Consider the following 27,547-nt stretch of genomic DNA (forward strand, 5'->3'; position numbering starts at 1 on the left):
CCTGACTCCAGAGGCCATCCTCTTATCTACTATACCTTGAGGCCTCTAGACACTTAGTCACTACTCCGGTCCTGTACGCCCTGCTTTTACAGTTCTTCACCAGCTTAAATTCAAGCATGTTCTGATGGGAAATTATCTGCTTACGTGAGTTTAATTTTCTCGTAACTGGACCCCATATTTGAAGCTCTTCTCATTTCATTGGTTTGCTAACAAATGTCTTCTCTTTGTAGAGGAAATTTTAAGTGAACAACAAATACATCACACCAAAATTGGCATTGCAGTGACAGTTAAGATTCTTGATGAGAGACTGCATTCAGAAAAATCTAATGGCATTCCATGCTTAATTTCCTTTGGAAAATAATTACCTATAAATGATGTACAAATAGGATACTCAAGAACTAGTTTAAGTAGGTAACTTTTGAGCTGAGGTCTGGGTGAAGACTATTCCCAAGCAAATGGAACAAGAAGTACAAATGTCCTAATGAAGAAATGAGCTTGGCATATTCAAGGTAAAGAAATAAGTTCATTTTGACTCATGGGTGCTGACCATGGGGAGAGTCATAAAAGATTCATTTGGGGGGAAAGAAAAAAGCAAGTTTTTCTAAAGTTTTGTGCATCACTTAAAGATTGTAGGCATTATTCTCAGTATAAGGTGAAGCCAGTGAAGAATGTTAAATGGGAACAAAACTGTCTGATGTACATTTTGAAAGTTCATTTTGGCCACTGTGTAGATAATGGATATTAGGAAGATGAAAAACGAAGCAGGGAGGCCAGTTAGGAGGCTATTTTAGTTGTCCAAGTACCAGGGAGGTGCCAGGGTAAATGGGAGAAATGGTCAGCTTCATCATAGATTGTGCACATGGAACGTATAGGACTTGCCATCAGATAGGATGTGAAGAGAATGAGAGCAATCAGAAACAAACCCTAGGACTGGTATCTGAACAGCTTGGTGGGTGGTAGGCTCAAAATTGGAGGAGCAGGTTTGGAATTGCAGTTGAGTTTTGATTTTGTCCATATAAATTTGAGATGAAAATTAGATATTCACGTGCAGAAAGTAGAATACAGAACCAAATATGGACTACTTATTTAAAAATATTCTCTCTGCCTGCATGGAGCACAGAGTATGCTAGTAATGGCCTCCGACACAGTCCAAACTATTAGACGACATGGGTGGCGTGTCTTAGAAGGGGTGTTATGAGCTTGATTAAAGCAGTTGCAACTGCTTGCTCAAGTGTTTGCAGTTACATTCATAAAGTAATTTCTTTGAATTTAGCAAATCTGAATGTAAATTCAGATTCATTAACACCCTTGAGAATATTAGCTCAGTAACTTTCAAACCATTTTGATGATGACTTGTGTAGAAATAAATTTTTCATCACAATTCACTACATGTGTAATCACACATATAACTACAGTAGACATTTTATCAAATAACATGTGGAATAGATTCTAATATCTTCTTTTCTATGTTATTTATTTTTTAGATCCTGGCCAATCTCAATAAATTGATTTAGTGATTGATTCACTAAGAGGATCTACAGCTCTCAGTTTGAAAAACCCCAACTAGGTGTATCTTAATTGCTTGCCACTGCCTAGTAGAGTGATGCTTCCCAAACTATCTAAAAAGGACTTTTTTCCCCTAATTTCCATTTTTTTATTGACCTACCCCTTTGTAAATTATAACAAATATTAATTACTCAAAAAGGAAAGTAGATATATAAAACACAAACCCATTTTTATTATATATAAATTATATATGGCTGGGTGCAGTGGCTCATGCCAGTAATCCCAGCACTTTGGGAGGCTGAGGCAGGCAGATCACCTGAAGTCAGGAGTTCGAGACCAGCCTACCCAACATGGCAAAACCCTGTCTCTACTAAAAATACAAAAAATTAGCCAGGAGTGGTGGTGGGTGCCTGTAATCCCAGCTACTCAGGAGGCTAAGGCAGAGAATCTCTTGAACCCGGGAGGCGGAGGTTGCAGTGAGGTGATATCACACCACTGCACTCTAGCCTGGGCAACAAGAGCAAAACAGTGTCTCAAAAAAAAAAAAATATATATATATATATATATATATATGTATAAATTTATAAATTTGGCAAATTGCTATAAAGTTTAAAAATATTTGTTCTCAATTTCTATTGCTATCTCCCTGTAGACGGCAGGGTCTGTGACCTACACTTTGAGCAGCATTAGTGGAGCTTAGGTACTTGAGAGTTTGGAAAGAAGAAAGGTGTGTCTCGATGTATCCTTGCCCAGGGATACATCCAATGCCAGGAAGTACACCTGTCCCCTGTGGGGAATTCAAGGCAATGCAGGATCAGTTTTAGCAGAGAATGTAATTCAGAGACTGGCATTGAGCAGAGATGGCAGGCGGGGTGGGTCCTCTCAAACTCCCCTAGGTGTGCCACAGCTCTCAAGAGTAGAGATAAGTAAGAGACTAAGGGCCTCCTGAAGAGTTCCTGTAAATTAGAGGTCAGCAAAGACAGCAGACAAAAATTTTCTCTAGGATGCCTCACCAAACAAAGAGTTTAAAGATAAGAATATGAGTCCAGAACCTGACAGGCCTTGGCGCAACTGTTCCCTACAGATTTGCCCTTTAGGACTCAAAAGGGAATTAACAGGCAAGGGTGAGATCCAGAGATCCAAAGACATGCAAAAATAGAAGTCAGATGGCCTATTTTGGTCCCATGGTATTATGAGGCTCTCTGAAGGTCTGCAGCAGGCTCTCTGAAAGTCTGCAATCATCTGCAAAATAATAAGGGGCCAAGCACTGATCTGCCTTACCGTTAGCGATGTCTACTATGCATTCCGTTTCCAGGGCATGTTAGTTCTTCATCTGAATCTATTTCAGGCAAAAAGATTAGGTCCAATCAGTTGCTTGCTGTGAATGAGGAGGTTGAGAGTCCCAAGTAGGATTTCAAAATTTGACAGGTAGGCCAGGGGCAATGGATCTCTAAGAATTGCTCACTCTATGAAGCCAACAGAATTTAAAAGATGCAGTAAATGAAATATCAGGGAACAAGTAGATCATCCACATTCCTTCCTAGTATGGAACAGACCAAATGATTTACTGCCCTGCCAAGAGGAGTTACAGTCAGGCAGTAGAGAGTCAGAGTAAATATTAGGTTTTCATTTCCTTCATGACATGGCGTTTAGCAAAATTCCTGACATTTCTATGAGCATTCTAAATAATCACTTGGCTAACTTTAAGTAACTGGACAGGTGACATCTAACTCCTGGCAAACTCCAAGGTCTCCTAAAAAGCAACAGTAGGCATCTTTCTGCAAACTTTTATAACTTGTATCTGCTGCAGGTAAAAATTATTTCCTTAGCGTTACTTAGGAGGCATTATGTAAAATTAAATGGCATGCCAAGCCAACATCCCTCGAGGAACCCTTGACATAACCATCCAGCATTAACTGGTTCTGCAGCAATATTCCAGGTTGGTACACTGGATATAAGTGGGGGTCCATGCTCAACAAGGACCCAAAATTGTTTGGCACATTGAACAGTTTTATGTTGCCCCCCACCCTCCAAATTTTTAAGTTACAAATGAAACCCATCTGTAAACAATCCAGTATTATTGTGACCTATCCTTAGAAACAGAAAATCCTACCAGGTAGCAATCAAGATTGGACTAAAATTTTATATTCTTTAACCAACCTCTCCCTATATCCCCTCTCCCCTACCCTTTCCAAATCTAGTGCTCTATAGCACTATAGGGTCACTATAGTTAACAATAGTTTATTATATGTTTTCAAGCAGCTATCAGAGAGGATTTTGAATGTCCCCAATACACATAAATGATAAATGTTTGAGGTGATTGACATGCTAATTACCCTGATTTGATCACTACACATTTTATGTATCAAATATCACTATGTACCCTATAAATATATATAATTATTATGTGTCAATTTAAAAATTTTAAGTGATTGGGTTGATTATTCTGACAGTAAATTATACTAGCCATTTTTAAAGAATTTAGGTATGAGGTAGATCTTAGAAATATCTTTACAAGGCAAAGCTCAAAAAGGTTAAGTAACTTATCTAAACTGGCTAGGAAAAGCAGAGCTCGGATTGAAGGCTATTGTATGTAACTTTAATGCTATGCTTATTTCACTGTGCTTCTCAGCCTCTCCAAATCAGGAACAGTGTGTACAATGTCCATAGACAATAATCACACCAATCAGAAATCCCACCAAGAGTCAGCTACACAGAAAGCTCCCTGTTTTCTCACCTAACATAGTCCTAAGATCTTATTTTAAAACAAAATGTCTGAAAGTAGAGCAATAGCATGCATGCATGGGAGGATTCTCCTCTTCCCCAAAATAAAACAATATAAAACTCCAGACTATGTTTTGAGCAGATGCTGCTTCCCTTAGGTCCTGGCAGCAAATGAATGAGAATTTTCATAGGGATCTGGGCCAGGTGGGAAGTGAATGTAGGTTTGGGAACCCATCCTGCTGCCACTGGGGACTGAGAAAGATAATCCAGGCCCCTTTGACTTCATAAGGTTGCTATGGGGATAGGGACAGGTGGTGTAGTAAACACTGCTCTTTAAACTCTAGGTCTGAATGGACCACAAGTAGAAATCTTATTTTTTGTTTTTGTTTTTGTGTTTTTTGTTTTTTGTTTTTGAGACGGAGTCTCGCTGTGTCACCAGGCTGGAGTGCAGTGCCTCGATCTCTGCTCACTGCAACCTCCACCTCCTGGGTTCAAGTGCTTTTCCTGCCCCAGCCTCCTGAATAGCTAGGGCTACAGGCACACACACAGGCCCAGCTAATTTTTGTATTTTTAGTAGAGATGGGGTTTCACCATGTTGGCCAGGATGGCCTTGATCTCTCAGCCTCATGATCCTACCACCTCGGCCTCCCAAAGTGCTAAGATTACAGGCATGAGCCACCATGCCCGGCCAGGAATCTTTTTTTTACCACATTGTATACCACTAGCCAAGTGGACTTTAGCAGGCCATGCTTCATATACCTACATGACCCTGTGAGTCTTCCCATGACCGGGGAGAGGGTTGTCCCAAAGGTGCCATCCCCAAAGGACACCCTTAGGAGATGGCTTAGTCCTTTTGGGCTGCTATAACAAAATGCCTTACACTAGATAATTTATATATAGCATATATTTATTGATCACAGTTTTGGAGGCTGGGAAGTCCAAGATCAAGGCAGTAGCAGATTCGGTGTCTAGTGACAGCTCACTGTCTGCTTTAAAGGTGGCACCTTGTTGCTGTGACCTTACCTGGTGGAAGGGCAAAAGGGGCTCATAAACACTCTCCAGCCTCTTTCATATGCGTACTAATCCTACTTAAGAAGGCTCCACCCTCATAATCTTATCACAAAGGCCCCACCTCCTAATACTATCACCTTAGGGTTAGGTTTCAAAATATGAATTTTGGATTGACACATACATTCAGACCATGCAAGGGACAATACCCTGTCATTGTCAAACAAGCATTAATGCCCTGAAAATAGGACCCTTCCAGCCTGGTCAGGAAATGAAACTGCTGTCTCCAAGAACAGAAGACCACATGGTGGGGGAGTTGCCTCTCACAGATGGTTTCACTAAACAGACTCCTCAAGAACACTCCACACCAATACCTTACCCTGATGCAAAAATGCCATTGTTAACCAAGTAATTAATATGATGCTAAATTCCATTAATTGAGAGGTAGTTTGCAGATTTCGGTGATAATGATCTATCATCTAGATAACTGTCCTCATTTTGTTTTCTAAGCCTTCCCATACCCAAAGCTCTGCCTCCTTCTAGCAATTTTTAAGGAACGTAATCTATGGAATGAGCTACTTGTTTTCTAATATCACATTGCTGTTTGTTAACTGTGCAACCGTAGAAAAGTTACCTAAGGTCTTTGTTCTTTAGTTTCCTTGTCTCTTAAGTGGGAATAAAAATTAGTTCTATACTGCAGGGTTGTTGTAAGGATGACACAAAACATCCATGAAGAATGTTTAGAACAGAGGCTGGCATAGAACAAGCACTTAGATGATGGTTGCTCTTACAGGTGTGTCAAGAGCTGAGCTGAGCATCCAGGTATCAACACAGTCAATTAAAATGATAAACCAAAATGAAAGCAGTAGTCAAGCCTTAATCCCTTACTGCAACAGTATCAGCAGGAGGCTGAAGAGGAGAAGGCATTGGCTCCTCCTGTGTTCCATTTTTCCCCCTGGAATGTTGCTGAGTAGTGGATCAGAGCAGAGCAGAGCAGACAAGAGGGGCAGCTCACTGCCTGCCCAAGGAACGCAGCACAAAAGAGTTCTTCTGTTATGTGGCCCTGGGATCCAGAGTAAGAAAGGGAAAGGCTAGGAGTGGGAAAGCACTGAAGAGTGAGTCCGAGTTGAGCAAAGTGTCTTCGAGACCCATTCCCTCTCCAATAAAGTGGTCCTGGCAGAGGCTTTGGCCTGAATGGAGGCACCTGGGTTAGGAATGCAGACAGGCAGAAGAGCAAGTCCTGCAGCCGAGTGGAGGGTCTGAGTCCTGGACCACAACTCCCTTTAGAGACTTCAACACACTGGCTGGGCACCAAGTCTGAGTGAGAAAGCAGGTTTCCCCCATGAGCGCCCCACTAGGTAGAGCCTTTGTTTTACCTGTGGTTGGGCCTGAAAGATCACACATAGGATCTGGACCAGGAGCTTATTTCCTAGGTTGTTACACTCTCTCACACACACATCACACCACACACACACATACACATACTTCACTTGTATAAGATCCTCTGGAGCAATGTAGATGCTACTGAGGTTTCACTGGGGAGGGAAAGAGTGTTACTTCACACAACTAACAGGGAAAAAAAGAGTTCTTAATACTACTTCTGGTCTCCAAGTTTCTTTTCCTTTTATTTTCTTTTTCTTCCTCTTAAGTCTTTTTAAAAATTGTGTAAAATACATAGAATATAAAAATGGACCATCTTAACCATTTTTAAGTGTACAGGCCCATAGTGTTACATACGTTCACATTGATGTGCAGTCTACATGACTCTTTTTACCTTGCAAAAATAAAACTCCATACTCATTAATCAGCAACCTCCCATTCCCTACTCCCGTCTCCTATAACTCTTTTCCAGTACCTCCTAGCCTTGCCGGTTCCTCCACTTTAATTTCTTTCATCCCTATTGTGTGAAGTAATTTTTCCTCTTCATCATTCCTAAGGACAAACTTGTCATCTCAGTCTCTCTGCTTCTTAAAAACAAAGTCCCAAATCCTGCACCCCCAGCGTTAATGGGCACACTCTCTTAGAGGGGACTTCAGCAACTACCTTTAATACCAAGTATTCTTTTCAGATTCTTTTACCCATTCTAAATGGCTTACCAATTTTTTCCAAACCTAAATTATGTTTGCACCACAGGACTCCTAGGAGCAAAGTTCCTCTCATTTCAGTATGAAATGAAATTATGCTGACCACGAATTCAGAAAAAAAAAAAAAAAAAAGATTACTGCATTTACAGCTACATTTCTGGAGCAATCATCAATACTTTTGAACATGAAGTACACACATTCAGTATACTGTATTTTCAAAGATTTTTGTGTTTTTGGCTCTCTAGGTGATGTGTTGACATTTTTAGATTCTCACGTGGAATGTAACGTTGGTTGGTTGGAACCTCTTCTGGAAAGAGTGTATTTAAGTAGAAAGAAAGTGGCCTGTCCAGTAATCGAAGTCATCAATGATAAGGATATGAGGTAATATTGACACATTCCACAAGATACTTCTAAGCACATATGTAAACACAAGCAGCAGAAAGTGCTGAGTATATGCCCAATATATGCATTTTTTGAAAATCCAAAACATATACAGCTTACTTAAATAAATGGAAAAGCATGGTCGATATCTTGGGATCAGAGTCTGCTGATGCAATAATCTATCTGGTCACTACAAATTCTTAACTCTAAATACCAATAAATCCTAATAGTCATTATCTGTTTTTTCCCCTTTATATTTAGCTGAACCCACAAATATTTATTTACCTCAAGTTTAGTTCTTATTTCTGTGGGAAACACGTATGTGCTTCTAAGTTGCCCTTGTACTTTTTTTTTCTTCAAAACTGACCAGAACAGTATTAAAATAAAAGTATAAGTTAAGCACAAATAATCAAGCCAATTAGTTACTAAAGCAAATTGTACTTGTAAATGTTCTTGAACTATTATTAAAAGGTGGTGCTCTAAAATCATCATAAGCACTTGTTTCATTCATTTGACTACGTTGTGAAACCAAATTGATAAAGTACATAAAGATTTATATAATCCCAGATAACACTTTGGTTTTTTCTTCCTGGATTAGTTACATGACAGTGGACAACTTTCAAAGAGGCATCTTTGTGTGGCCCATGAACTTTGGTTGGAGAACAATTCCTCCAGATGTCATTGCAAAAAACAGAATTAAAGAAACTGATGCAATAAAGTAAGTGTGTGAAATTTAAAACTAGAAAGCAGTCATATATCTTTTTGTGAAAGCATAAAAAATTCTACAAAACAGCTTATTATTCTATAGAACATTAAGAATCACAGTTCTAGCCAATAGATTACCAAAGCAAACACAATATTCCTGAGAAATTTGTTCCCAAAACTAATTCTTCACTGGTCATTTGTACCTTACTCAGGGCTGAACACACAAAAATTCACTAATGCTATCCTGTCCCCTAGGATTTGCAACCTAAGAAACACAAACTAGCAAAATGTGCTGCATACATACTATATAAACACATGTAATATTAAAGTAAACATAAGTGCAAATTAAAAGTAAATAATAGTAATAGAAATATCATTCTAATGATAGCAATGGTTAGGATTTTCTTTTACAGCCTAATCCTACCCCCTCCATGAGAGAAGTGCCAAATTCTATGAATAAGTTTAAAAATCGATTCAGAAGCTGGATATGAATTCAAGTTTGGGCTTTTATTCCCAAGAAACTGCATTAAAGAACACAGCTTAGACCTGAAGCTGAAGTGGAGGCTTCCCATTACTTCTTTAGAATCTAGGCCTGCAGGACAAGCATTCAGCCAGCCACAGAAAGAGCAGCAGGGAGCTTAAATTTTCCCTGTTGTAGTGACCACTTAAGCAGACACAAGCAAGCCAGCCCCAAGAGAAAGCCAAGCCCAGACTGCATTGAAGCATGTTTTCCCCAAACTTACCCCTCAATCAATCATACCACCTTCCTTGCCAGGTGTGATACCTTCAGAATTGTTCCACCAAGCAAAGAAGTAAAGGTTCTACCATTTATTAAGCACTCTGTGCCAGGCACCTAACTCTCTTCCTAACTCTAGGAGGCAGGTGTAAGTATTCACCTTAAAGAGGTGAGGAAATTGAGACTTAAAAGCATTAAGTAATTTTCCCAGAGATCCACAGTTAATGAAAGAAGAATTTGAGACTCAAACCCAGAACTACCTGGATTTAACACTCTTATTCTGCACCTGCACCTAAAGAACCTCTGCTTTTTCCAAACTCTCATGTTGAGGGCCAATACAGTGGTTGAATTCAGACTACATTCAACATAATGTTAGGAAGAGAATGCATTCTGGATAGACTAGTAGGAAAATTGGAGTGCAGAAAGAACACAAACATAAATGGTGGCAGAGGGGAGAGAGGTATGGGACAGGAATTACGTCCCCCTTGAGATCACTGTATACACTAAGCACAAAGCAGACTCTCCACAGAAACTACTTCAGCTGGCTGAGTGGTGACCACCATAGGAAGTGATTCCAGTCTTCGCTAACTGCTGACTAAAATATAGTTTCTATTCTCCATAATCAATATTATTAGTGAAGGCTCTGGAGACAGTTTGAATCTCCACTCTGCTACTGAGAAGTGGTATGAGCTTGAAAAGACTACTTATCATCTTCAGCCTCTATTTCCTCATTTTTACATGAAGACTTATAAAAGCAGCTGCTACTTAGATTGTTTTAAGAACTGAATCAGATAATACATAAAGTGCTTTGAAAGGTGCTTGCCATATAACATGCTGTCGGTAAAGTTTGTGTGTGCTTGTGAGGCAGGAGAATAGGGTCTGGAGGCAAGAACCTTGAGGCCAATTCATGCCGACTTCCTGAAGTCGAATCAAGGAAAAACACCAAGGTCTGGGGGGCAGGGAATCTAAGACCAATTCCTGCTGACTTCCCAAAGCTGGATCAAAAGGAAAACACCTGGGTCTAGGGGCAGGGGATCGAAGGCCGAATAACACCCACTTCCTAAAGCTAAACCAGAAGGAAAATTCCATTTCCCCACATTCGAGTAAAAAAGGATCAAAGGCTACTCTCCCTACAGCCCTCCCCTTCCACCACCTCTCAGACGGAAAGGGAGGGTGCCTTGGACTGGCCAAGCAGGGACCTTCCCTTCATCTGCATAGGGCGCCAATTCACCTCAGCCTTTCATTAGCCAACCAAATCCTTCATCCAGATCAGGGGCAGCCGATGGGGACCTCGAAAGGAGTACTCGCAACTCAGAAAACTTTGTAACCCGTTTGCTCCGGCCCACTCCCACCCTGTGGAGCGCTTGCTCGCTTTAATAAATCCCTGCTTGTGCTGCTTCGTTCATGTGTTTCGTTCCTTTGTTAGTGTGTTTTGTTCAAATCTTTGTTCAAACTACCTAGAACCTGGATAACTCACACTCACGGCCTTCCTTCCGGTAACCGCGAGAGGCGAGTGAGTGGAGTGAGTGGCACAGCGTCCCCTCAGACTGCCCAGAGCAAACCCAAGGTGTCAACTGTCCTTGGGAAAGTTTCTTACCTTCTCTGTGTTGCCGATTCCTGAGAGCTTGCCTGGAGGTTCTAGCAGGGAGCGCAGCTGCTCCTATACCCTTGAGGGAAGACCGGCCCTCCTGTGTCGGTGATGGTCGTCCTCTTCCACAGAGAGCGCAGCTTCCGGGAGGGACGCACATGGAGAAGTGAGGGAGGAAGGGGACACCCGCCTAGCCAGCCGGATCAGCCGAATCAACCCTGGCAATCCATGGGGTGACAGATGTCGCAGCCAGATCGCCCTCACATCCAGTGTTGCAGATTCTTTTTTTTTTTTTTTTTTTTTTTTTGAGACGGAGTCTCGCTCTGTCTCCCAGGCTGGAGTGCAGTGGCCGGATCTCAGCTCACTGCAAGCTCCGCCTCCCGGGTTTACGCCATTCTCCTGCCTCAGCCTCCCGAGTAGCTGGGACTACAGGCGCCCGCCACCTCGCCCGGCTAGTTTTTTTGTATTTTTTAGTAGAGACGGGGTTTCCCCGGGTTAGCCAGGATGGTCTGGATCTCCTGACCTCGTGATCTGCCCGTCTCAGCTTCCCAAAGTGCTGGGATTACAGGCTTGAGCCACCGCGCCTGGCCCAGTGTTGCAGATTCTTAATAATCATACACACTCACAAGATTTTTTGTGAAGTCTGGGCTGGTATGTATATAATACTTACAATAGTGCCTGATACTCCCTTAGCCCTGAATAAGTGTTAAAAATAACATTCCTGGACAGTTTGTGTCACAGTATAAAGGGCAAATAATACTAGTTCCAGGATGCATCTTTGCTGAACCTAATCAAGCTCTGCCACCATGATCCAGGGATGGCATCACTTAAGCCCTATTTGTGACTCTGTCCCAGGGCTTCCCTGCATCGGATAGCTATTCTGAAAAGCCTTCTACCTCCAGTACAAATGTACAGAGGACCAACTCTAAAAGTCGAACTTTCATGAAATGTAAGTTTAAAAAACAAACTTTTCTTTTTGTAGGTGCCCTGTCATGGCTGGTGGATTATTTTCTATTGACAAAAGCTACTTTTTTGAACTTGGAACATACGACCCTGGCCTTGATGTTTGGGGTGGAGAAAATATGGAGCTCTCATTCAAGGTATTACCAGGTGTTTCCCAAATCTTCTTTACAATAATGAGTTAATCAATTTAAATGGTTTGATTTTACTACTATAATCAGATATGTGACTGCCACTAAGAGGAAATTTCACAGAAATTTTAGGGTCTCTGGATTAATTTTTTCATATCTCAGATGAATTTGGAGGAATCCATTGCTGTCGTGAAATTTATTAGCATTCCCTAGTCTTTCACAACACCATTTCTGCTTGTAAATATGGGGGAAATGACTTTCTGCCACTCAGAGTAAATGCTGTGGGAGTCATATGTGATACAGAATAACTCTTCTGGGACATCTGTCTAGTATGTTGGAAGGAATAGACTCAATCTGTATTGGATCATCTTGGAGAACACAAATGACAGAAGGACATAAAAATACCTCTAAAGCAGGTCACCGACAGGTCAGGTGTGCTCATAGTACAGCTCCTTTGGATACTTTATACCATCTATTATACAATCACCAATTAACTTCTGAGAAAGCCTTGGCAACAGCAGTAGTAGAGAGTGTCCAAAAAGTAATTGCTTTCCTATTGGGTGGGTGTTCTGTATGTAGGTAAAAGGGTATAATTTTGGAGCTGCTGATCAAGAAAAATGGTTTTGAGTTGTGTACCACAAGCCTTTTGGTTTTTCCCAAAATGAGAGTAGGGGAACGTGAACAAATGGACATCTACACTTCTTTCCCTGATTCAACCAAAACAAGAACTCATATTTTACAAAATGGGATTCTGTGAAGATTTATTTACAAATAAATAAAAAACTTATATTGCAGGTTAGGAAATGAAAAAACTACATTTCACTAATCCTAAAATGATCCACAGCAATACACAAAATTAAATAAGCCTGTTGAGTTTGATTTTCTATTGCAAAAGTGTTTTTGAAGTTGAGTATTACTTCAGGTAGGGGGAAACAAGGTCGCCAGCCAGGTGGTTTCTTGTCATTGTTAAGTGCCCATGATTTGTGGATAATCATTTGATAATTGATGCTTCTCATCAAATTCTTCCAGGTGTGGATGTGTGGTGGTGAAATTGAGATCATTCCCTGCTCCCGAGTGGGCCATATATTCAGAAATGACAATCCGTATTCTTTCCCCAAAGACCGGATGAAGACAGTAGAGCGAAACTTGGTGCGGGTTGCTGAGGTCTGGTTGGATGAGTATAAGGAGCTGTTCTATGGCCATGGAGACCACCTCATCGACCAAGGGCTAGATGTTGGCAACCTCACCCAGCAAAGGGAGCTGCGAAAGAAACTGAAGTGCAAAAGTTTCAAATGGTACTTGGAGAACGTCTTTCCTGACTTAAAGGCTCCCATTGTGAGAGCCAGTGGTGTGGTAAGTTCAAGTGACAATTTAAAATCTTACTCCATAAAAACAAAACACAAAATCTCTTTCAAAAATGTGTGGAAAGAATGAATAATTACATCATAAATTAACATCAAGTATGAGCATAGATGGGACAAAGCATAGCTGAGAATTAAATATAGGTAAACTTAAGGAAGGCTAACAAGTGGTCATGTTCATTGATTAACTCGACAGATATCTATTGAATATCCATAGATCTGGGAGTATTTCAGACTTGGATTACAGGGCGATGAATGAAGCAGACTTGATCCCTTCCTTGTGGAGCTTAATTTGGGTAGGGAAGAAAGATTATAAACAAATAAGCGAGTCAAGTGTAAATACAAAATATAATAGCTCTCATTTAGGGAGCAGGCCACAGTCGATGAATTCTCAGAGTGGTAGAGAAATCCTCTCTGAGAAGGAGACTTTGTAACTCAGGCCTAAAACACTAAGTGTCAGTCAGCCAAGCTCTAAAGAAGAGTGCTAGGCAGAGGGTGAAGGTCATGTAAAGCCCTCAGACAGGTGATTGTTCTCCATCTAAGCACTGGAAAGAAGGCAAATGTTGTTGTCAGGGTGTGAAGGAGGGAAGAATGGCGCCAGATGAAGGTGAAGAGGAAGGAAGGAGCCAGATCACACAGGTCCTTGTAACCAAAGTAAGGATTTTCTTTCTTTCTTTCCTTCCATCTTTCCTTCCTTGCTTCCTTCTTTCTTCTGAAAGTAGTGGGAAGTTACTGAGCAGAGTTAAGCAAGGGGGTGATAAGATTTAATTAGGATTTGTAAAGATTTCAAAGAGGGACTTAAAATTACAGAAAATATCAGAGAATAGCAGATAACATTCCAGGACATGAGAGATAGTATCCGAAGGGAAGAAGCTAAGCCAGATAAGGTGGCCAGAGTACAAGACTAAGAAAACATCAAGGAAGAGGAAAAGCTGGGGAAAAGCCATTTCAAACCCATTCTAGGAGTGAAGCTGCATTTGAAGAGGATGGTAAGACACATGGGTTTAAATATGATTAGCCAAGCCTTCAGCTGGGGTTCTTTGCCTTTCATGCTTATTTCTAATCTTTTATTTCCAATTTGATTTGACTTATAACTATCCCCAGTGTTTTTGTTTTATTTCAGCTTCCTTTTTCTTCATCCAAGAAATTATTTTAAAATGTGACCATTAGTTATCCTGCCCTTTTAGGCCAAATTTTTTCAGTTCTTCTAGAGAGTGGGTTATACCATGCTTTCTATCTGGAAATTCTCCTGATAGCAAAAACTTATTATAATACTCCCCTTGAAAGTATTAGGGAAATCCAGGAAAGCTATGAAAGACAAGAAACTAGTCTTAAAAAGTGATTCTGTTTTTTACAAAATTCAACTGATAAATAAGCATATGCGACCTGTTTTTAGGTAATGCACTGTATTATAAAATTGCCATTTTTATAGGTCCAAATAGAATGGCAGCTAATTTAGGTGGCTCAACCTGGTAATTTATCAGACAGTTTGGATTTATATACACACTGTTCAAATGACAACATGTCAAATATAACTGTAAAATAAATTTACAATTTTTAATTTCAACCCCTGAGCAGAAAGAAAGAAAAAAGAAAGAAAGAAAGAAAGAAAGAAAGAAAGAAAGAAAGAAAGAAAGAAAGAAAGAAAGAAAGAAAGAAAGAAAGAAGGAATTCCCACTATTGTAATTTTTCCCATTCCAACAGCACAATCTCAGTAAGAGTAATACTGAACTTTAACCACCAGAGGGCACTAGAAAACTACGTTTTGGCTCCACTGGTAGGCTAACTTGTGTGAGTTCCTACGAAATTTCTGAAGCGCTCTCCTAATGAAACAGCCTTCTGATGTCTCCGCTATAACATATCAAAATGCAGCAAGTAGTTTAAAAACTGATTTTAACAAATTCCTTCTATTTTCCTTTGTTGTTTCCTTGAACAAATTTCAGTGAAGATGTAGTTTGGTCCCTTCTGAAGCAACCAGCAGGGAGCGTTATTACCGTTTTTAAAAAATTAGGACCTTTCTCCAGGTAATTTGGAGCAAATTAAGTAGATCATTATTTTAGATAGATAATCTTGGAAATTTCCAAGAAAATAAACTCCACAACTTCTTTTTGTATCTTGCTCCATTTCCCTTCTTTCAACCTTCACACGTAGATACTTAAATCCAGTGAAAGTTTTGTGTTTTGTAATAAGAACAAATATTTTCTTATTGAACCAACAATAATGTATTTTTACACTGGATTAAACTGCTGGCAAACAGTCTATAGCTCTGTTTCCCTTTTTTCAACCTCCATGTGTAGGAATTTAAATCCAGTGAAAGTTCGTGTTTTTTGTAATAAGAAGAAATATTTTCTTATTGAAACGACAATATTTGAAGCTAATAAAAGAATCTCACCAATAATGTATTTTTACACTGGATTAAACTGCTGGCAAATAGCCTAATGTTTAACAATTCTGTCATAAATTGTGGGGAATATCTACTTCCTAAATTGGAAAGTGAAATAATACAACATGGATAATTTGACATTTATACACTGCCTGATTTTTTTAAAGATTAAAATGGTTTACAGTAAAAACATGGATCAATTATTTTTAAATAAAAAGGAAAAATTCTAAAAACGGTTAATAATGAAATGAAGAATAACAATTCCAAAGCACTTCAGAGACGATGTCTATATGAAGAAAAGTATTAGGTTGGTGTAAAAGTTCCTTCAGTGGCAAAAACCGCAATTAAATAGTTTCCTTGGTAATTCCTAAGAAGAAGGGGAAAAAAAAAACATCCTCAGGTCAAGTGAGAGAGGGGCATGTAAGGGACAGAAAATTTTATCTTTCCTTCCAATGCTTTTCGGTTCTTGGAGGGATTATACAAAATAAACACAAATATCAGTTAACCAGGGGGTTCTCAAACACTGTCCTGACCAGTGTTACTTGTGCTGTCTCAGAGTTCCATGGTCAAGTACATTTGAGAAACATTCGTACAACATTCTGAGCAGCAAGCTGAACATACACACCCTGAAGATTTTGAGAAGTTCTGGAGTAGAACCACCTGTTCAGCTCTGTGGAAACCTGCATTTTCCAAATTTGTTTGAAGATAGAATATTTCTGCATGATCCACAAATATAGGAGCTTATATAATATTTATCTGTGCTGAAGTACAGAGAGCAACTGCAGCATGCTTTCCTTCGTTTAAGCCCCGAGATTATTCTACCGTCATGTCTTTCTATTCACCTTCCTCTCTGAAGTTCAGGGCTGGGACTGGGGGGCACTAAATCCTTCTGTGCCTTGTGATGCCCACATTTACTAACAGCGAGCTGTCTCCTCCCATATTTGTCATTTTAAATTGCGAATAGAGCTTTCTCTGAGGATTTTTGATAGAGATGCCATCCTTCCATAGTTGCTTTGTTTCTGTCCGTGCCAGGCACCTCAGAAGTCATTATCAACCTGGTACTATTTTTAGCATTTGTTTCTATGCCTTGAAAGTCTGTGATGGTTCCTGTCCAAAGCAGGTGGTGTAAATATTCATCTCAAACCCAAATGAAGTCTGGTGTAAAGTTTCAGATTCTCAGGGAGAATCCAGCTTCCTTGTTTTCTCCCTGTGCTAACGGGCAAATTGTTTTTCCTAGTGCAGCATTCAACTGAAGGTCTGTTTTTCCGCTGTTATGTGGAAGACCTGAATTCCAGCTTTTTGGCTTACCCACGCCTCTGTTTTTCTTCCATCCATATGAAGGAGCAAGTCTTTCTTGCCAACCTTTGCATGGTTCCCTGTAGCCTTTAATTTTTTCTGCGTATTCTGATCCCTGAAGATGTCCTTTACTTTCTTGTCCACTAAGCTAAGCATGTAAAAGTGAGGACCAATGTACTGAGCCCCCTTTTATGAAGTCTGGCAACTCTGTAAGCATCCAGCCGCCATCAGTGCAGCACCCTGAGTTAGAGCTCTTTGTTAGGCATCGTAGAACTGGAAAGGCACAAATAGTGCCCCTGGCAACAAAGACTTCAGCTCCTCCCAGCTCAGGAGGCTTTCCCGGGACATGTCATATAGATTCGGCTCTGCACAGCTGTTCTAGAAATCTGAAAACCCTAAGTTGCACTGTTAACCCATCATCTTGTTAGCCCTGCCCAGGATGTCAAAGGAGGAAAGGAAATCAACATTTTTCTGCAATAAATGGTGACTTAAAGAAAGCTACCTCCATATTTGACCCTGTAAATCCATTAAAAACCTGGGGGCCTGCCAGAAAGTGCCTTTATGCTTGGCTCTAGATTAGCTTTCGTGACTTTCCTATAATGAATTGTAGCTCGCTTGAGTCATTAAGGAGATTCTGACAGGGAATCAGCTGGAATCTGCTGTTCTTTGAAGGACTCAATTTATCTATGATTCAGTGCTTAAGCAGTCAAAAGGCTTGAAGGGGTCAGTCAGGGAACATAGCTCATAACTCTTATATGTGCATTGACTTTCAGTATCTGCATTAGATAAACTTAAGACCAGAAAATAACTACTTTTCTTGCCACCTTTGCTCATTTGTTATTTAGCATTCCAGGCAAGGGTTAATTAAAAGTTTCTGTGTGTTGGCTCTATGGCTGATCACAGGCCAAAATTAACAGATTGAAGCTGTACTATTACAAGATTACATTATGTCTCTGCTAGAGACAGCAACCAATAAAACTGGATAGTGCTAAGTAATGTTAAGCTATTAACTATCTTTTAACCTTATTATAGTTTTATATTCTGTATTTTCTAAATGTGTCTGAATGTCTTGTTCTACTTTAAATTGTTTTTTAATTCCTGTTTCGTATTTTGCTTCTTAGCTTATTAATGTGGCTTTGGGTAAATGCATTTCCATTGAAAACACTACAGTCATTCTGGAAGATTGCGATGGGAGCAAAGAGGTATGCTAAACTGTTTTCTATCTCATGGTAGCTGACAGGTGCAGGGTATAACACATTCATTGCTCAATTGAGAAATTCATCTTTCCCCAATAGAAAAATAATTTTCTAAATTTCTTTGTAATTAGAGAATCCACCACTAAACACAAAGACAGTGACTGAGGGAATAAAGGTGTGGGTCCTGCAGTCAACTCACTGGATCCAGAAAGAATACAGTCCTGCCACCATCACTTGCCAAAGCGTATTAACTTCTGCAGATTCATTAACCTTTGGGTAAATGGTAGTAATAATCATGCCTACTTCTAGAACTGGTGTGAGGCTGGAGTTAGGTAATACCTATGAAGCCTGCAGAACAATACCTAATGCTTAGTGCTCTGTAAATGTTTGCTGTAATAATAATAAAGATAAAAATGTAAAAAATGCGTAACATAGATAAAGATACTAAAGAGAGAACATATTTCTAAATAATCATTCTAAGGAAGCGGTCTTCTTCTCTGATTCCATTCCCCTTTCCCCTCATTCTCCCTCATTTTAAGGGAATAATGGAAATAACCAAATCCATGATCCATGGTAGAAACGTCTATAGGAAAACTCCACAAACTCAGAGCGAAATGGTTAGTAGAGGGAGTAGGGACAGGAAGCAGGGAATAGAGACTCCTTCCACAGTGCTGGAGGTGAGCTCTGAGTGATTACACTTCCCTCACTAACATACATTCCCTAACAGTTCTGTGTTTGTGGAAACAGTTATTGGTTTGAGTGGCAAGTAGGACTCAGAGGAAAATAGATTCACGAGTAGAAATCAGTTCCCAAAATTGCAGATTGTTCTTTGGTACAGAGATTATTTTGCAATGGTAATCTAGGCTTGTCAAGTCTTACATCTTTGCTTTGACTTCAAGATACTGTTTATATTTTTTGGTGCATCCTATCTCTACCTCTTAACTCAAAGCTGCTACTAGAAGAAAAGGTATCTCTGTTGCTATATTTAGCTATGAATTGTAAACCTGAAGCCAAGGCCACTCTTTTTTAATTAGGAAAGAAAGGAGTCAAAGGGAAGTGAAAAAGTGTTAAAACCCATTAAAAGAAATAACTTTCAGTTACTAACAAAGAGGAAATAAAGTCATAAATTGTAAAAACAAAACCACAGTTATTTCACATTATATAAAAGGAAAAGTATTAAATAATGCATTTTTTTTTGGGAGGGGGGAAATGATCATTGCAGGGACTTTTTGTGCCGGAGTAACCAGTATTTTATCTGAAAACCCAAGTTCTATTCTTGATGACCATTGAGTCTTTCTCAATTGGATGCTGGGAGGCAAAAGTATAAATTATTCTGCCTTCACCTTCCACAAAGCCCCAGCATCTTTTAGTCTCGTTGCTCATTTTTAGCTTCTGCCTCTCATAGTTTGCTTGGGTAATAAAAAGTAAAGAAATGTGGAGCAAGTTAACTCATTTTCGGCAGAATTAATGAGGCTTAATACCAAGCCAATGACTACAACATTCATCCAAAAAGACTCAACAAAAATAAGACCCTTAGATTGAATCATCCAGCTCTATCCCTTTACCTTCTACCTAAAATATCTCCTCGGTTATTAACCTATCAAGCAGTTGAGACATATTTTTCCAAGGTAACATCTAGCTTCTCTCAGTAGCACATAACTTCCTTATATTATGCCATACTTCCATGCTTCCTACATGTTAATGTTCACACAAATCACCTAGGGAGTTTGCTACACTGCAGATTCTGAATCAGTAGGTCCGTGATGTGGTTGAGACTCAGCGCTTCTAACTAGCTCCCAGGTGATGTGGATGTTGGTGCAAGGACCACCATTCCAATGTCAAGTTCCAACACAATCACTTTGATCTGACCTGATAATCAAAGTTGAACTTCAGTTACAATACAAATGATTCATGAGGTAAAGGTTTAGATAGATTTTACCAGAAGCCTATTTTTTCAAATATGTTTATGTTAGTACAAAACAATAAATTTCCCACAGACCCAGAGCATTAGAGTAAATTGACCAGGCAGATAATACTAGGTTGTAAACAACTGAAGAAAAATATTTAAGGATTAAAAATGTAGTTTCATTACCAGAATTGGTGCTTATTTTAGACACCGGCAACTTCTCCAAGAGCAGTTTCTATGAACTGGGGGATGCCAACCTGGTAGCAACCTGATGATTCCTCGTGCTAGTAGCAAAGAAAGACTTCCACCTTTTCCACAATTGGACAAAGCCTTTATGATAGTTTTATACAAGGAAGCATCAAAAATCCACCCAGGAAATTTAGGGCTGTGACTGTTATCTCCCTATAGCCACCCGTGGTTTAGAACCTTAATCATGTGGTAGACTGAACATTCCAATTCTTTAAGCACCAGGCTTGTTTGGGATTCAGAACACTGAAATGACATCCATATGCAGACAGAACTAATTTCACTAAATAATTTTATTATTGTAACTAACATTTATTGAAGGCTTATTGGGTGCTAAACACTTGATAGTCATTACCCCAACCCTCTGAGATAGATACAATTGCTGTCCAACTTAAAAATTAGAAAAATAAGATTAGACAGGGTAAATAATATGCCCATACTATCAGAATTACAAATGATAATACCAGGACTTGAATCTAAAATGTCAGATCATAGTTCCTATATTCTTAACTATTGCTAACAAAAATGTTTGACAAAGCCCCTGCCTGTGTCTGCTGCCTAAAGTGACCCTTTATTCATTTTCCCCACAGCTTCAACAATTTAATTACACCTGGTTAAGACTTATTAAATGTGGAGAATGGTGTATAGCCCCCACCCCTGATAAAGGAGGCGTAAGCCTGCACCCTTGTGATAACAGAAACAAAGAGCTAAAATGGCTGCATAAATCAACATCAGTCTTTCATCCAGAACTGGTAAGCAAAAGATCGGTACCTCTTCTTTACCACAAATATGACTTTTGATCAAATAGGACATAAAATTTTCATTATCAGCTTCCTCAGTCAGAAGTTTTGTGTGTTTGTGACAATGGGATTATGTAAAACCTCACTCACAGAGATACATGGGTATCTTTTGAAAGTTGGCAAGTCCTTTTTTTTCTTTTTCAAAATTTATTTCAAATGGGTTATTTTAAATAGAAGTCACCAAGTTCTTGTAGTTACATTGCTATCATTTGCTTCAGTCAATCAACAACACCAAAAGTTAGGCTTAAAGGCTAGAACTGGTTCCCACTCGTTATCAGAAATGCTTATAAGGAGAGGATATGGGCAGCACAGGAAGCCGCATGTCTCCTACAAGTCCTGCACTTTAGAATGAATCTGGTTCCTCATTCTGCCCCCTTTCCATAGAAGGAGACTTTTTCATCCCCTACGGTACCCAGAGACTGGGGCTTCTAACGGTCTGCTGGACCCAGCTTTCACCAGCTCGCTGGAGCCGCTTGTGTGTACACTTGCTAACTTTGCATTCAATCCTACCACATTGGTAGCTTGAAACTGGCCATATTGGGAGTATTTATACCACAGAAATTGGAAGATGTTACTGGATCAGGGATACTTTTCTGAAGGTCCAGTTATTCTATTTACCAGAACATTCCTGGTCTACTGTATTCATTCTCAAAAGTCCTCTCCATTTTTCCCAATTACATTTTAACAGAATATGGAGTTATAAGCCTTGGTGTAGGAGCTTAAGGTTGGCGAGAATAGTCTCAGAACTGCCTTCTTAAATTTTCTACCATCTCTCTAGCAGGTAGCCACCAAATCTACTGTCTACAGTAAATATCTGGGTATTTGGAGACTCTCAGTTTGCCCAGGGCAATCCCTAAAGTAAGCACCTTTTCTTCCTCGAGGTACCTCCGTTCCTTTTAACAACACAGCCAATGACTATTCTCTTCTCAACATTTTTCTTCCTGCTCAGGGCCAAAACTGGGACCTAAGTAATGTGTTCTCCAGCCTTTCTCCCATTAGATCCTCTCTGTTGTATTTCAATTCTTTCTGGACAGTTTTTTTCTCTTTAGTAATAATGGTTATTATTGAGTTATTCAGAAATATTAAGAATTATTAGCATATATGCTGCTAATTTTATTTTTGCATAGTGTTAGGAAATCCATATACATGCAGTGTAGTGAATAACTTACATCTTACCTTCTCCCTGTGCCAAAGTCAGGAGGGAGGGAAGGAGAAAGGGGGAGTGGGATAAGGAGAGAAAGAGAGAAAGTGAGTAAGAGAGAGAGAGAATATGAATAAGAACGAGAACTAAAACACATTCTTCATCTCCACAATTGAATCTTGGGAAAGAGTTCAAGCATAGCAATTTCTCTTAAGCAGTAAGCTGATTTGGTAAAGGAGGTAATTTAGTTAAGATAGCAAAAATTAGAAAACCTTTTCCCTACCTTGTTTGTACCTATGACTTTGTGACATTTGACACAGCTGCCTTCTGTCTTGGGTTTCCTTTTTGATGTTACCAAATGTCCTGGAGATTAGTAGCTTGGTGATCAGCTTTCTTCTTTTTTCAGTTTTTCAGTAGTTTTCATGCTATACCTCCTAGGTCCCCCAGTACATGTAAGTCTTAAACAACAAGAGAAGTATAAAATGAGACTTCTTTACAAATCCTTGACAATATTCAAGCATCATATTTCCAAAATCCTGCAAGGGTGACGATACTTTTGTAGGAACGATCTTTAAAATAAATTATTATGAAAGTCACCCCTTTTTGATAACTTATTAAGGTTTAAAAACAACATGTGTAATTAAGATCGTCTTTGTCATAGTCATAAGTAATTGAGAGAATTTATAGATAAAAAAATATATAAGCCGTGAGTAAGTTCTATGTAATTTATCTACCATTTCTAGGATATTCACAAAATATTAAGCAATAATAGAACTTTATTTAATATTCGGACATCAGTTGTTATGAATTGTCAGAGATTATGGTAAAGAGCTCATAAATAAAATACATCACTTCCAGAATTTTGTAATCCAAATTCACAAAGACACCTACTTTAAAAATTAATTAACTTTTTGTTGCGGTATGTATTTTTTCTTTACCATCAATGAAGTAGTTATCATCTATCAAATCCAATAAATATCATCTGTAATGTTTTCTCTTTAAAGAGTATATAGTTCTCAGCCACATCATCAAAAAATTTTTATTTTGCCTCCTGAGGACTTAAAAGTCTTATAGCTTGGAGGAGGATGATTACTTAGTCTGAGACAGAGACAAATTTAATACTTTTCAAAGTCTGTGTTTATGTTAATAATTTAGTTCAGAAGAGTTCTTAAAAATCAAAAATATAACTGCCTGTCAGTTTTTTTTAATTCGTTTTCATTTCTTTATATCGCAGTTATCAAATTCAACCTCATTCCCAGATCCTCTTTCTCTCCAGGTGAATCACATTGTTTTTGAAAACAATCAGCAATTATTATGCTTGGAAGGAAATTTTTCTCAAAAGATCCTGAAAGTAGCTGTCTGTGACCCAGTGAAGCCATATCAAAAGTGGAAATTTGAAAAATATTATGAAGCCTGAAATGGAACTGATGTTTTTGTATAGTAAATGCATTAAATACTGTGAAAATAACACTGAACTTGTTAACTATATTTCTCAGCGGTAGTTTAAATTTTCAATTTTAATAGAATTTGAATGGAAGATTTTTTATAAATCACAATATTTGGAATACCAAAAGATAACTCAGGAAAACAGTCCAACATTGGACTGAAGTCCTTCTTCAGAACTGGGTAGCCTTTTGAATTGCCTGCTTTCCACCCTGTGCTAGAACTCATCCTGCAAATTTCCCTATGAAGCTAACAAGTAACCGGAGATGAAGACAGAAGGACTTGAGAAAGCATGAGGGTATTCCCAATGACTGTTTGATAATAATCAGCTCTTCTGGCCCACAAGTAGGAATGATCAACGAGAACTTAACTTAGTCCTTTATTTGGAGATTTTTTCATCAAACAAAAATTTCTTGAGTTCTTATGGCTAGAAGACCTCGGATGCCCACAGCTATCACGTTTGTGAAATCCCTCCAGACTACATGCATACTTACCTAACAGTTTGAAATGGGATTGATCTACTGCCAGTAACCCTGCTTGATGGCAGCATTTTGATCTAAATTACATAATGGTTTTTCCCAATCTGAATCAGTGGAAAAAAATTTAAGTGAGGAAGAAGAGGGCTTCAAATGCTTATTTAATTCTAGGTATGAACACTGTTTCAGCTCATTTTATGCTTTTAAAACTACAATTTTAAAGATTTGTGATACCAATAACTTCCTAGATTCATGTGGATTTTTTTAAAGGCAATGAAAAAAGGCTGGATTATAACACACTGTAGTAACCAAAAATGCATTTAAGCATTGAATGCACTCTAGTGCAGGGCCAGGTAAGAGGAGTTGAAATGAGTAAAGCAGAAATAGAGCTGCTGAAAGTTTCTTTTATATAAAAATAATAAAATACGACTTTAGATATAGTAGCAGTCACAGGAATGAAATATGCTAAAAATGGGCTCTAAAATATTTCAGAGGGAAAGTAAAGTGAAGGAAACACCATGAAACGGGAAAGGAGTGAAGTAAACAAGTCTTAGGAAGAGAGTTAAGAAAAAATTCCCCTGGACTTAACCAAAGAAGGAAGGGGATCTGGTATCTCTATGAAGGAAAAAAGAGTAAAGCCCTCAGTGTGAACCCAGTGAAAACACTGAAAATTTGGGAAAAGTTAAATACTGATTTCATCCAAATAAAGCCTCTAATCTTAAGTATACCAATACATTGGCATACCAGAAGAGGCCTTAGAAATCAGGATAGCCTTTGCATTTATTTCATTAAGAAAACTGATGCTGAGAGGACAAATTACCTAAAAATCTTAAAACCCAGGCAAGTCAGTCAAAGAATCAAGATTAGAATTCAGGTTTCCAGAGACAGGGCTCATTCTGCTGCCTCAGGTCACTGGCTGGCCTGAACAAATCTGCTTCACAGAATTCCTTAGAAAGAGGTACACAAATTTCTTTGCTGGGATTGGGTCCCTGGAGGACAACCATACTATATTCTTGTTAATATGTTGTTTTTTATTTTTAAAGTTAAACCTTGGTTCAGTTGAGATGAAGGTGAAACTAGATATATTTCGTTCTGACTTCTAGTTTAACATTTAATTTTAACTTCTAGTGAGTTAACGTAAAAGCAAAACTATAAGAATGGGAAAAAGAACTATTTCTGCACATTTGTAACATATTTAAGATGTTTTCTTCAAATAATTGAAAATTGTAGATGAGTAAGAGAATAACTAGAAAATGAGATAGTTATATGACACATAATGATGTTTTAGTCAACAATGAACAACATATTTGACATTGGTCCCAAAAGATTATATTAATAGTATGATATCTTTACTCTACTTTTTCTATGTTTAGATATGTTTAGATACACAAATACTCACCATGGTGTTACGATAGCCTACAGTATTCAATACAGTAACATGTACAAGTTTGTAGCCTAGAAGCAACAGGGATTCCATATAGCCTAGGTGTGTAGTTGGCTACCTACACCATCTAGGTTTGTGTAAGTACACTCTGATGTTCACACAATGATGAAATTGCCTAATGACACATTTCTCAGAATGTATTTGTGTCATTAAATGATGCATGACTGTAATTCTTTTCAAAACAGAGCCATATGGGGCAAGGGGGGTCGGGGGACAAAAGTCAGTTGCCAAAAGACTAATTGAGTTAGTGACACACTGAATATGCTAGGTGCTTCACGTAATTCTTCATGTAACTAAAAAATGTTGAGAGGTTTTTTTTCCCCCGGGTATATAGGCTCTCTTTTTATCCAAAAATACTTTCCACAAAGAAGTCAACTCTGTTCTGAAAAAAAAAATGAATTGTGTTTTGAATACACTCATCTTTGGGTATATCAGCTAAAGGAAGTTGAATTTTTTTCCTTAACAGAACCTTCTGCAGTCCTCTCAGTTCACATCCTTTCTGACTTTACCTTGACCAACTTATTATATAAAGCTATATTTAAATCTACATTGTCAATATGACAAAGGATTCTTTTCAAACATCACAAATTTGTTCTTGGATAGAATTTTATACATTGCTTTTGTCATATATTTGCTGTTACTCTAAGAAGCAAGGAACTGATCACTAGTTGGGAATTTATATGGGCCTAAACTTGAGTGTATTGATTTATTATGAAATCCACTACCAACATTTTCTCAAGCAGAACCTTCTAAATTTTTTTCAGGAGACTGGAATAAAGGTATAAATGCTACTCGATCTTCTGGTACTTCTAATGATAAACCTTTGGATGAGACAGGTACTAATCAGTACTGAATTCTTCAATAGGAGACTGTGTTATAGGAGCGACAGATTTTTCCCTGAATTAGCTTAGGTCATTGCCTTTTCTTTTTTTAAAAAAAAAAGTCTATGCATCTTGTGACCTTGAATACAAGGGTGGTCTTGATAGTATTTGACAGGACTAACCAACTTACCAAGCCATCTAAGTGCTTCTGAGACTTCAGTTTGCACAATTTCTTTCTTTTTCAACAGTTACCCAGCGCTTCTGCCCTACTCTCTTGTAAGCTGACACAGCTGTTGTTGGTACAACCGTGTTTTATCACCAGCATCAAATTTGCTTAATACTGCTTGCTGACATCCCCTCAGCTGTCACTCACAGCAAACCACCATGTGCGATGATCACAATGTATTATTAGCTTCCCCACACTAATTTGGAAACATTCTCTTAGATATTAAAACACCTTGCTTCTAGTATTAGTTTGGGACTGAAGAGGGGCAAAGATACCATTTACAGTGTATAGGAGTCCAATATTCCCAACCAACCTTGATTTCATGAATGGCTTGTAATTATTTTTAGTGGGCACTCATGCAATAGAATGAGGTTTAAACATACCAGAGAGTACCATCTTTCTTTGTTTTAACATCTCTGATTGAATTCCTATATTCAGAATACAAGAAAGAAATTTTACCAACCTGGCACAGTGGCTCACGCCTGTAATCTCAGCACTTTAGGAGGCCAAGGTGGGTGGATCATGAGGTCAGGAGTTCAAGACCAGCCTGGGTAATATGGTGAAACCCTATCTCTACTAAAAATACAAAAATTAGCTGGGCATGGTGGTGGACGCCTGTAATCCCAGCTACTTGGGAGGCTGAGGCAGGAGAATTGCTTGAACCCGGGAGGTGGAGGTTGCAGTGAGCCGAGATTGTGCCACTGCACTACAGCCTAGAAAACAGAGCAAGACTCCATCTAAAAAAAAAAAGAAGAGAAGAAGAAGAAGAAGAAGAAGAAGAAGAAGAAGAAGAAGAAGAAGAAGAAGAAGAAGAAGAAGAAGAAGAAGAAGAAGAATTATTTTTACCTCAGAAGAAAGCCCCAAAATCTTGGATTAAAAACGAAAAAATGACAATGGGTGATGGGAAAAAAGAAAGGAACTAATTATCATTGAGTATGTGTAGGCACTATTTGTGTAGGCACTATATGTGTCCCCTCTCACTGAT

General features: G+C 38.7%; 1 protein-coding gene across 2 annotated transcripts in view; it reads left to right on the forward strand.

Moving 5' to 3' along the window:
* Nucleotides 1–26,443, forward strand: part of GALNT5 (polypeptide N-acetylgalactosaminyltransferase 5) — a 56,578-nt gene extending 30,135 nt beyond the window's left edge. Inside the window, exons 4-11 of one of the 2 annotated variants that reach the window (XR_635436.4) lie at nucleotides 7,568–7,703; nucleotides 8,302–8,421; nucleotides 11,715–11,832; nucleotides 12,853–13,176; nucleotides 17,985–18,065; nucleotides 20,802–20,963; nucleotides 23,429–24,242; nucleotides 26,280–26,443. Coding sequence is in view for 1 of the 2 variants with exons in the window: in XM_003907493.5 (XP_003907542.2) it covers nucleotides 7,568–7,703; nucleotides 8,302–8,421; nucleotides 11,715–11,832; nucleotides 12,853–13,176; nucleotides 17,985–18,065; nucleotides 20,802–20,963; nucleotides 23,429–23,569 (1,082 nt within the window). In the remaining variant the exon portion in view is untranslated. Of the gene's footprint in view, nucleotides 1–7,567; nucleotides 7,704–8,301; nucleotides 8,422–11,714; nucleotides 11,833–12,852; nucleotides 13,177–17,984; nucleotides 18,066–20,801; nucleotides 20,964–23,428 lie in introns of both variants that reach the window. The other variant, XM_003907493.5, reaches the window with a different exon arrangement.
* Nucleotides 26,444–27,547: the final 1,104 nt, after the last annotated feature.

This window comes from Papio anubis, chromosome 10 (assembly GCF_008728515.1).
Source record: "Papio anubis isolate 15944 chromosome 10, Panubis1.0, whole genome shotgun sequence".
In the NCBI taxonomy this organism is placed as follows: domain Eukaryota; kingdom Metazoa; phylum Chordata; class Mammalia; order Primates; family Cercopithecidae; genus Papio; species Papio anubis.